This window comes from Microtus pennsylvanicus, chromosome 1 (assembly GCF_037038515.1).
Source record: "Microtus pennsylvanicus isolate mMicPen1 chromosome 1, mMicPen1.hap1, whole genome shotgun sequence".
In the NCBI taxonomy this organism is placed as follows: Eukaryota; Metazoa; Chordata; class Mammalia; order Rodentia; family Cricetidae; genus Microtus; species Microtus pennsylvanicus.
This window is the reverse complement of record NC_134579.1, coordinates 46,631,510-46,643,593: the sequence shown is the minus strand read 5'-3', so window position 1 is coordinate 46,643,593 and position 12,084 is coordinate 46,631,510. Positions and strand designations below refer to the sequence as shown.

The following is a 12,084-nucleotide window of genomic DNA, read 5'->3' as shown; positions in this document are numbered from 1 at the left end:
GACACAAGGACAAGGCAGAGGATGTTCCCTCAGTGATTGCTGAGTAATAGTTTTTCTTACCAACGGCTAAATATTCAGAATCCCAGAAAAACAGATGTTACCGAGGACACAGTATGTAAAAGCTGCTTTCTTAAATTACGAGATCCAACCTTCTTCATGCTCAAGTTAGGCTGGGAGCATCCGGCCTGTCTTAGCACAACTATAATTACACATCATACATCAGTTATTTCTAAGGCGGAGAGATGCTGTGAATTCACATGGCAGGGGGCTTTGACTCCATAGCGGGAGGATGGGTGACGGGAAGTAGGCCTGGTGAGTTCCGCCAGGACTCCCGGGTGGGAGAGGAGAAGATCGTGCAGTTAAGCATCCACGGACTTCATTTTGTTCTCTTGTGTGGATGTGATGGGCGGGAGAATGAGCCCTCCTTTCTTCCGCAAAAGGGCAATCTCCTCCTTTAAGGCCAAGATCTTATCTGCCTGGGTTTGGACCAGCTCGGTGATCTTCTGTCTTGCCACTGTGTCCGCTTTCCGAGGGCCCTGGAAGGCATTTCCCTGTTTGGGGGGAAAATACCAGTCTTACGGTCCATTTAAACAGTGAACGCCTCTTCAGAGGACTTTCATTTCTCTACTGAAATCTCACTCTTAAAATGTGTGCCTTTGGATAACTTTTAAAATTCAACCCTGCTTCGGACGTACTTTGAGCTATTTTCTCAGTCCTTCCCTCACCGGCACTGAGGCAAGACACAAAGAAAGATGAAAGGACCCGAGATGGGAGAGGAGCCCGTCCCACTCGAGTCTACTGGAAGCCTCTCACCAGCCGAAAGCCGAGAATTCTAGCACAGTTGAAATCTGTGCGGAGGCTGCCTGCCGAGAGGCAGGCTTCCTTTGATAGATACTGCAAATAAAAATGTTAAAATAGCAGTGAACTATGCATAAAGTGGAAGCCCATATGACCTTAGGGCAGGGCCTTTCTTCTTCCCTACCTGAAAACCTGTGATTTCTCTGTAATCTTACAAATAAGACAATATAAACTTCACTTACAATGAAAACAGATCAGTCCCCCCTGCGCAACCCTTGTGGCCTATGGTTTTCTCTGCCTGGAATTGCAACATATTTTGAACAAGGTCCCAGCTGACGTAGCTGCTGTTCCTCAGGGGACCGAAATTTGAAAACACCTGGTTTCAATTATTTCCAGGATGTTTAAAGAAAATAGAAAGCAGAAAAGTCTACGAAAGACAACCAATGTTTTTGCAGACACTATGGAAGCTGCGGGGTTACCAGAGGACAAGACTCAGCTCGGTGAACATTAAATAGACGCTGTCTGTCATACACTCTGTATTAAGTACATCCTTAGGCGCCATACGGGCATAATGACAAGCTGAAACACTCAACAACAACAACAAAAAAAAACCTAGCGAGCATTTCACAGGGTGGCATGTACCATTCTACAATCCAAGAATCCTATCAAGTCAAATAAACATACTGAAAATGTATCCTGGCACCAACCAATTTCAGGGAGCACATTGGTATCATTTACATACCCTTACCTCTCCAAGATCAAGACGAAGCCTATCCCGAGTTCTCAGCTGAGCTCATGGCACACCAGAGGCACTTGGGAAAGCTAGTCCCCCCTCCCCCGCGTGGGAAGCCACTCTAACAGGGCCAGTACTGAGTCTGTCTCCCGGGGTAGATGGCCTGGAAGTGGTCTAAGCTCCAGGTCTGTTTAAAAGCCAGCGCTGTGCAGGACTCTGGATTCTGCAAACTTTCCTCTCGAAAGGGAACACACCTGCTGGTTCTGGAGCGTGTTCAGTCTGGAATCCAGTTTCTTCTTCTCGATGCACAGGTCGTTCATCTGGTGCAGCTTTCGGGTGTGCTCTTTCGTCTTCATCATCAGTTCCCACCGCAACTGAGCAATCTTTTCCTGCCGGGGAAGGAAGGCAGAGCACGGATGACGTGAACAGGAGAGGAAATAATGACAAATGAGGCTCCAGCTCAGTCAAATCCACCACTGGGGGCATAGCTCTCCGGTAGAGTGTCTGACAAACATGTACCAGGCCTTGGGTTCAATGCCCAAGACTGGAAAAAAAATTAAATGTAAAACCAATCAGGCAAAGGTAACACGATGTGAAAATATATCCGGAGCCAGAATGAAAACGTAAGCAGAAACAACTGCGTTGAGTCTGGTTTGACTGTAAAGACAACTGTAAAGCACTTGCTGCCGTGACTAATGACTTGAATCCCATCACCAGGACCCACCTGGTGGGAGGACAGAACTGACTCCTACAAGTCCCACTGATGTGCTATGATGCCGTGGAATGCCCATCCAGATGACTATATAAGTGCAATCTGGTAACTGTGCTGGGGATTGAACCCAGGACCTTGCCGAGGCTAAGCAAGCGCTGTCCTCACTGAGCAACAACTCCAGTCCCCCAATGTGTTTTCTAAGTCCAAATTGGAATAGCGGGTCAATGCTATTAAGTAGAGCAACAGGATTCTCAGAAAACAGCGGCGCCATGTCCAAAGCTGTGAGAGTACACGCATTTTAAGGCATCGCACGTTGTATATGCAACCTAGACTCTAAAGCCCAGGTCTGGAGCTGTCTCTTCAGAGAGACGAGACTCTAGTAAAGAGTGAGGCAGGGGCTGGACAGTGGTGGCTCCTTTAATCCCAGCACTCGGGAGGCAGAGGCAGGTGAATCTGTTAGTTTGTAATTAGCATGGTCTACAGGGTGAGTTTCAAGATTGCCAGGGCTATGAAAGGAAGGGAAGAGGAGGAGAGGGGAGGGGGGGAGAAGAGGGGAGAGGGGGAGGGGGAGACAAGGAAAGGGAAGGAAGGGAAAGGGAAAGGGAAGGGAGGGAGGGAGGGAGGAAGGAAGGAAGGAAGGAAGGAAGGAAGGAAGGAAGGAAGGAAGGAAGGAAGGAAGGAAGGAAGGAAGGAAGGAAAAAGTGAGGCAGGCCCTTGGGTGATCCCAGACAGTTCGCAGGAGCCACTTAAGCCTCGCCAGGATTTTATAACTCCGGAAATACAGCCGGCCCCTTCCCCTCTCACCTCCCACATTTTTAGCTCCTTCGCATGGGCTAGCTCCTTTCGCAGTTTTTTGATCTTCAGTTCTTCGAGTGTTGTGTTCACAGAAAGCGTCTGCAGGGCTTCCAGATCGATCACTCGGCCAAACTTGCTGATCATCAGATCGCGGACCGTCTCTTCCATCTCTGAAAGACATCACTGTCTCAGTCTCCGCAGTAGCTCCAACCATTAGTAAAGGGACAGAGCGGTAACGAGAAAACACCAAGGAACGGCTTTGGCAACACCGTGAAGACTTTTTGTTACCAAGAGCTTCCCACCCCCCACTCCCGTGGATGTTTGCTTGCTGCTTACTTAAAATGCCGGTTCATGGACAGTCTTCCTCATTTTCAGAACCCAGTGTAAAATGGCCCCATTTTCCCAGAGCGGCTTGTGTGCCTCAACTACTGATGGGTTCCAACTAGATTGCTAAGTGGTCGGATTGTTCTAATTGGTATTTACAGACTCTAATATTAAGAACGGAGCAGGCACTTTGTCGAACCTTCCATTTCACGCCAAGCAAAGATTACAGTAAGTCCTTGTGGTCCTTCTCAGGGCACACCTGCTCTGCCCCACCCCTTTTCCATGCCCCTCGAGTTCCCACACCTCTTCTCGGCTGCTCCACTTCACATCTAATCTTGGAAAATAACAGTAAATGAAGGAGTTGTTTCCAAAGGCCATATAAGATACAAAAGTTTCACAGGGCTCCAAAGTAACCTACTAGCTAGGAATACATAGAAATGTGTGTACTGCTTTTCTTATTTTTTTTTAAAGACATGGAACACTAAACACGCAATCGGCAATAGTGGTTCTCTCTGGCTAAGGGAAAACAAGAGAATGTACCCCTCACAGGCAGGTGTTACAATACTGACAACATTAATTTGGGAGGTACATTTATTGGTTTCATTTTGTTTTGGTACTTGACAAGTTCCACATAGCTCCTATATACCAAACATTATATCATATAAAAAAAGTATTTTAAAAAGATGATTATCACCAGGTGTTTAATTCCAGCACTCAGAAGGCAGATATCTGTGAGTTCTAGGCCAGCCTGTTCTAGAGTTCCAGGACAGCTAGGGCTGTTACATAAAGAAACTGTGTCTTGAAAGACAAAAAAAAAAAAAGATTATCTTCTCTTCTATTTTCCTATTAATCATGTTACATTGCCACCACCTTAATTCTAGGTAGATTACAAACACAATGTGAGTAACATTAATAATAGAGGAGACTAAAAAATCACAGTCTTAAAAACCCTGACAAAATATATACATTTATCATGTACAACATGCTATTGTGAAACGTGACTGTGAAAGGGTCAAGCTGAAGTCATTAATACATTACTTCACACGGTCATCTTTTACCCCACTCTGCCGCGCGCGCGCACGTGTGTGTGTGTGTGTGTGTGTGTGTGTGTGTGTGTGTGTGTAGCACTTAAAACCTATTCTCTTTTTTATGATTTATTTTTATTTTATGTGCATTGGTGTTTTGCCTACATGTATGTCTGTGTGAGGGTGTCAGATCCCCTGGAATAGGAGTTACATAGAGTTGTGAGGTGCCATGTGGGTGCTGGGAATTTAACCCAGATCCTCTAGAAGAGCAGACTGTGCTTTAACCTCTGAGCCATCTCTCCAGCCCCTAAAATCTATTCTCTTAGCAATTTTAAGGATTGCAATCCATTGTTGTTAACTAGTCACCACATGGTTTGTAAAAGAACACCTCTAGATCTATTTCGCATTTCCCCGAAATTGTGTAGTACTGAGCCCACAACTCCCCCATCTCCATCCCACCCAGTAAGCCTCTACTAATTATCAAATCCCCCACCCATCTCACCCAACAAACCTCTACCAACCATCAAACCCCCATCCCATGCCACCCAGCAGGCCTCTCTATCAACCACCACACTCTATTCTCTGCTTTTGTATTTTATTTATGTTTTATGACGCAGTGCCAGGCTACCATCAAATATGGGGCAGTTTTTATTTATTTATTTATTTATTTATTTATTTATTGTGTATATAATATTCTGTCTGTGTGTATGCCTGCAGGCCAGAAGAGGGCACCAGACCTCATTACAGATGGTTGTGAGCCACCATGTGGTTGCTGGGAATTGAACCTTTGGAAGAGCAGGCAGTGCTCTGAACTGCTGAGCCATCTCTCCAGCCCCCTTGGGGCAGTTTTCTGAAAACTGAGGTAACAGGTATGTGCCACCACTCCTGATGAGTTTGGACACCCACTGGACTGTGGGGAAAAAAATTAAAACCTGAAATAAACAAATAAAGACGCTTTTACACGCTGCTTTGGGGAGGAGACCTGAGCTCTGTCACTCTGGGGAGCAGTTTTGGTGACATTTCAGAGAAAAACAGGCAAATGCTCTTTGAGCCTGGAGACCCTTTGTGCATAAGGAATCATGTATAAGAAGACTTGCAGGGATAATGAAAAGCTCCATATACCTAAGTGCTCATCAAGAGGTGACTGGAGAGGTGAATACGTTACCATCCACACAATGGAATACTGCACTATCGGCTACAGAGAAAATTTACCTAAAGCAATATGAATAATAAAACATGGTCTCCAAAAGTCCACTAGGGACTCTGGGTATCATTACAGAAGCATGCCGGGGAGTTTCCCATACTGTGTGAGAATACATTGGCGTGCGTGCATCTGTACTCAGTGGTCAACTTTGGAGGAGCGATACACAGTACCAGAAAGAGGAAGGGCTTTCCTGTGTCTGAAGCACAGTTTCAGGTCCAGCAGAGATGAACCACGTTATTCTATATTTCTTATACACAAAGAGAAAGAGACTGCATGCCAACATTTTTTCCCTTTCAAATAGAAAGCCAAGGGTGTTTTGTTTTCTCTCAGTGATGCCGGGTCTGCGGTTACTGTTTTCCAAGCTGGGAACCAGCCACCTGTTAGCTCCCTTTTGTCCCAGAAAGTGTAATAGCGGTCCACGTGTTGAGCTACTCACTATGGATGGTTTTGGCCATCTCTCTCTTCTCCCGGATCAGCATCTTCCGCCTCTCCCTGCATTCTCTGTTAAGTTTTTGCTGCTGGGCGTTTTCCTCCTGGAGCTGGATGATTCGCTCTTGCAGCCGCCCCAGGGAGTGGTTAGAAAAGACCAAGGTTCCAGAAAGGTCGGCAGGCACCTCCCCAAAGACCACATACTCTATCTACAGATACAAAACAAAGCCAGGAGAAATCAGAACAAAAGCAGACAAAGGTCAGACGGAAGGAAGGCAAGGATGTAGGAATCCTTTCTTCTTCCGTCCCTTGCTTAAAAACCCTTACGCTGGGGCTTCTCTCTTTCTCACCCCTAGTGACAGTGACCAACTGGGTAAATAGAAAGTTGACATCAGAGAATAAGCCATGTTGGATCTCTCTGGGGACAGCAAAGTTGCCAGAACAGGTCTTGCCTGATATCCACTTTTTAACAACGGGGTACACATTTCAAAGATGATATAACAAACCGTTACAGAGAGCTCAACTGGTTTGAGGCAGGTCACAGGAAATACTAATAAAATGACTTTTGAATATTTCTTGCCCCTTAAGAATGGCCTCTCCTCTTAAAATGACAAGAGTCTACAGCAAGCCTTTCTCTTCTGATACGAATCCCCATTTCCGCTCTCTACTTGTTATTCATGTAGAGAGCGGAAATGAACAGAGATGGAAAAAAGTTAGAAAAAGATTATTTCTGTGTTGTCCTAACCTCCCTTATGAATGACATTAAGATGAGCTTCCTTCCGCTCACTGGTTCACAGCTGACTAAAGATGGATGGAAAGTCACCTGTGTGCAAGACCCAGCATCTCAAGCTCCAGCCATATCATTCTCACATCAGTTTCTCCAGACCTGAAAAGGCTGGACCACCAAGTGACTACGGGCCAGGAAAGCATGCGTGCCTTGGTGTTTTTCTTTAGTTAGCAGCCTGACTGGGTAAGAAGGGTTGGGGATGTCATTCTGCAGGCAGAATCCTCCCACCAACGAACACGGCACATTGTGGGTGAGCCATGAACACTGCTTCTGCCTGAGGGATGCTGGGCAGACTCGTGGGAGGGGGGGATCACCTGGTGGAGCTTGAGGGGAATGACCACCAGCAGTTCGTTCAGTCTCTGCTGCTTCTCTCGCTGAAAGGCCTCCAGGGCCTCCTCGGCAGCGTTCAGATTGGTCGCCACAACTTTTACCTGAACAAAGCCGTGTGAGAGAGAGTGACATGATTCAGTGACAGTGTACACACATATCCATCCAAGCTGGTAAACAAAGGCACAGTGGGCACAGGATGTGCTTCGGGGGACCATGACTCAGGGCCTGAGTCAAAGCTGCAGCCAAAAAATGAGCATTATTTTCTTCCTGCCAGGTTGGAATGCATATTCCCTCCTGAGTCATCCTGGAGTGCAAGAATTGTAAAAGCTTTATAAACAAGAGGAAAAAAAAAACCTCCCTCTCTTTCTTCTATTTTCTGTATGAAAAATATGCTATCTTTGTCAGAATGGTAGAAGACTTTGTTGTTGTTATTGTTGTTACAGTGACCCAAAGAAATTTAATAAAAAAAGTGGTTTTTGTTTTGTTTTTTGGTTTTTTGAGACAGGGTCTATCTGTGTAATAGCCCTGGCTGTCCTGGAACTCACTCCATAGACCAGGCTGGCCTCAAACTCACAGAGATTTGCCTGCCTTTGCCTCCCAAGTGCTAGGATTAAAGGCTTGTGCCACCACCACCTGGCATAAAAGAAGTGTTTTCAAGCATGAAGCTACAGCATCCCCAAAGCACAATCGTCACCTCCTGACACCCAACAGTGTTCCTGAACATTTTCATCTACCAAAAAAAACCCATATGTGACATTTTTTCAAACAAGAGTACCTAAGACAGAAAGTCAAAAGAAAAAGGAGAAGATAATAAAGTTCCAGAAGCTTTAGCTTCCTCCAACACACAGTGCATCGGCCCCAGAAGACTGAGTGAGATAGGAAACACCAGAGTATCTATTGCTACTCACCTTCATCTCATTTCTAAGAATGCTTCATGATCAATATATGAAACCAATATTTCCGGAGTGTTAGTCATAAATCCACAGACATTTATTATGTCTTATGTGCTATGCTATCTATTGCTCATAGAGTTATATCATCAAAGATGAATCACATAGAGAAAAAGCAAATATCCAAAGGATAATGGCCATGCCATACTACAGACCTGTAACACAGAGAAAGCTGAAGAAAACATTTGAAATGCTTCTTCTCTGAGAAGTCCTAGCAATGCCACGCCTATGACAGAGGAGGGTGCGTAGCACGTTAGAAGACAAACAAGTAGGTAGACCCCATACCTTTTTGGAGAACGTATCGTATTCTTTTTTCAGGTTGTCAGCAATTTTCTTTTCTTCCACTAAGGCTTCCTCAATGTCTAGCCTTTTCTCTCGAAGTTGGAGGGCCAGTTCAAAAAGATTCGGATCACAGTCTGAATAGAGAGTTAAAATAAGAAGGCAGCCAGCCCTGTTTGAAGGGGGATGTGGTGGCACTAGGAACATGGAGCTTGAAGATTCAGAATCACCATCAGCTATTCACAGACCCACACCAGACCCTACAAAAGAGGAATTGTCTTCCTTCTTTTAAAAACAAAACACAAAGTGTGTGTGTGTGTGTGTGTGTGTGTGTGTGTGTGTGTGTGTGTTGTATGTGGAGGTCAAAGAACAATCTCAGAGTTATTGTTGTGTAACAGTTTCCTCCAAGATAGAAACATTCCACTCTTCAGGGAAGCTGCTTAAACAGCAAGATAACTCAAAACAGCTTCAGGAAGTCCCTGAAACTGATCAGATTCACTAAGCCCCTCCTTGCCAGAGGAAAGAAGCTTTGCTGCAGAGAAGAATCTCGAACAAGCCAAGCTGCAAAGAAGACTGAGACCAGACCAGCTGCCTGGAAGAAGCAGAAACCAGTTGAGCTACCAGGAAGAGGTTTAGACCAACTAGGTCACTTGGAAGGGACACTCTCCACTCTGTTGATCTGCTTGTAGACTGTGCAGTGTGCTCCAAGTTCCCAGCTTTTGTGAGCTGTCATCCATAGTGGGTGACACCCATATTCCTGTAACTCCAATAAAACTCACTGGACTTCAGAGGCATTCATATTTTTCTCTGCCCTGGGTTCCCTATCAGGATGAGTAGACATGAATTGCATTTCCTCAGGGAATGTTTAGTCACACAATAATGCCTTTAGCCTTGTGTGAGACAGGGTCTCTTGTTTCCCAGTAAGTTCACTAGGCTAACTGGCCTTGATTTTCTGGGGTTCTGATGTTTCTGCTAAGCCTCTCCAACTTTATATGGGTTCTGGGGGTTCATACACAAGTCCTCATGCTTCTTTGGCCATCATTTTGTGCACTGAGGCATCTCTGAAGCCCCAATTGTCCTGATTTTATAGACCAAAACACCCTTCATTCTAAGGGAAGTGCTAAAGTGTAATCTGCATGCAATGCAACATGCTCCCAGGGCAGGCTTTTATGTGAGCTGTGATACACTAATGCACATTTATACATGGAAGGATAGATGACCCTGTGTGCAGGTACTCGAGATGGCTTGAGCATGGCAAACATGGCGCTGGCAGCCTTGCCCTTCTCCTCCATTCCCTCTGCCTTAGTAAAAAGCATTAGATTACATTCCTAAAGGTAGCAGCTAAGGTCCATTCCCTTATTTGGCCACTTCCTCCTCCTGACGTTATTTGGCTCACCTAATTAACATGCTCAATTAAAATTAAACTCCTCATCCTAACACGGGGTTTCCCCCTTTACCCTTATAAACCGCCACTTGCTTATGGGCCACATCTGTCTCCTCTCTATCTAGAGACAGTTCTTTGTCCCATTCTGGAACAAATGCCCCTGTCCTCTTTCCCTTGTTCCCTTCTTCTCCCTTATACTCTCTCTCTTTCTCTGTCTATTATTCCCTGCCCTTTATCCTTCTGGGGCAAATCAATCTCCTTTGTGCTGAGAACTTGGTTTTGGGGGTCCCGAGTCAACACCAGGCCTTTTGGTGCTCCTGAGCTGACACCATTCCCTTGCAATGTGGAATTAGAATGCTGAAACAGAGCTGTGTGTAGATAGCACATGCCTACAATCCTAGCAATAGGGAGTTGGGGTAGAAAGGGCTGTAAATTCAGGCCAGGCTAAGCTACATCGAAAGGCTTGGTCTCGAACCCTAACAGCTGGGAATGTAGCACAGGGGCAGAACGTTAGCCTAGCATGGGTAAGAGCTTAAGAATGACCCCTCAACCCACAAAACAGAGTAGCCAAGCAGGATTTACAAGCCCTGGTTTCAACCCAGCTCAGCAATTAGACTGGCTATGTGGTGTGCAAGCCCTTTAATCCCACTGCAATGTAACAAAGTGAATTACAAAGTTCTTATTCTACTCATAAATACTGGAATTGTTAAATAAGACTCTTGACAACTGGGCAGTGGTGGCACATGCCTTTAATCCCAGCACTTGGGACACAGAGGCAGGTGGATCCCTGTGAGTTTGAGGCCATCCTGGTCTATGCTACACGTTTGAAAACAGTCAAAGCATAAAAAAAAAAGTCTCTAAAAAAGAAAGAAAAACTCTTGTCTTTGAAATTAAAACAAGATTTAAGCTTTATTTGAAATGAAACTTCTAAATTTTGAGTAAAACTTGATTTTAAATGTCTGAAAAATGAAATTACAAACAAAATAAAATTGAGTTTCTCCACTGAACTATTGACTTACAAAGACTATAAGCATATTGATCTGATGCTCTGGGATAGTTTCACTAGTAAAAAAATTATCACTGATTTCTTAGAAGCTGGAATGGACTGTTCTTACAGAGTCAAAATAGAAAATTTGAGTTTGTCAAAAAGGAAATATTGGGGTGTGTGTTTAAAGTACAAATCTGGCTTTTATCTATACAATTCATTTGCTACATAATTCATAATATCTCTGAACCAGCAATTGGTTACCATAGATTAATTTGTTTGCAGCAAAAACGCTGTCTAAAGGCTTGGATAATAATCCTCCCAGAGAGCCCTCCCAAAGGGTTGTAGGCTCTACTTCAAACATTTTAACCCACTCTTTTCTTTAATTTCATTACCAGAGAAATAGACTAGAAATAGAATAAAAACCACCTCTGCATTGTTAGCCCCTGTTCCCACTCTACAACGAACACGTGGCTCTGCCTAACTTACTGTTTGGGCAGATGGAGTCGTCAAAAACGTCATCCTCAGATCCGGATGCATCTTCATCGCTCTCCAAGCTGGACTCCTCTTCGCTGGATTCCTCACTCTCCTCATCTTCATCTAAGGAGAGAAGAGGACCTTGTCAGCAGGGTCCCCACCAACTGCAGGGGTTCCCAACAGTCAATTACTAGGGAGCAGACAGTGCAAAGAGTTAAAATCATTAAAGACGCAGACCACGCATTTTGTCCTCAGCTTGCTGAGTCCAGTCACAGCAGGAATGCTGTTTGAAGACCTTCACCCTTACCAGCAGACAAAATCCTCAAATCTCCCCTTCCCCCATCACTTGTCACGCTGGTCTGCCATCAGTGAAGATTCTGTTAGATTTTAACAAAGAATTACTCTACTTGTCAGTAATTTTCTATCCACTGGCCGCGTACTCGCCTTCTCCTCTGCTATAGGTTATCGTTTATTCTTGCATTTAGAGTTGAATTCTATATTTCAGCAGCCGCCTGGACAGTTTGCATGGTTGCTCTTTAGCAAGGGTCATGCATAACCTTACATTATCATGTCATGTATAGCATCTTTATAAAGTGTTCACGTCTGAATAGTAAACATATCATCCCCAAGATAAGCGAGTATAGACTTCTTTAACATGTCCCATTTTGCTCTTAAGACACCTTGGGAGCATCTATGAGCCACACACCACCAGTTAGCAATGTGGTCTTATGGAACTTCAAAGTAGACATGACATGGACCTCATACTTTTAAGATTTACTTATTTATTTATTCATTCATTTCTTTTTTTCTTTGTTTGCTTGCTTTATCCCCCAAGACAGGGTTTCACTGTGTAGCCCTGGCTGTGCTGGAAC

At 44.6% G+C, this 12,084-nt stretch overlaps 1 protein-coding gene across 1 annotated transcript in view; it reads right to left on the bottom strand.

The window, feature by feature from the left end:
* The window catches only part of Cfap44 (cilia and flagella associated protein 44), a 79,657-nt gene continuing 67,573 nt past the window's right edge, over positions 1–12,084 (bottom strand). The window contains exons 29-35 of the mRNA XM_075963435.1: positions 11,225–11,335; positions 8,373–8,503; positions 7,122–7,238; positions 6,028–6,229; positions 3,048–3,208; positions 1,786–1,920; positions 1–551 (exon numbers count right to left, since the gene is read on the bottom strand). Of these exons, the coding sequence (XP_075819550.1) occupies positions 360–551; positions 1,786–1,920; positions 3,048–3,208; positions 6,028–6,229; positions 7,122–7,238; positions 8,373–8,503; positions 11,225–11,335 (1,049 nt within the window). The 3' untranslated portion in view covers positions 1–359. The remainder of the gene's footprint in view (positions 552–1,785; positions 1,921–3,047; positions 3,209–6,027; positions 6,230–7,121; positions 7,239–8,372; positions 8,504–11,224; positions 11,336–12,084) is intronic.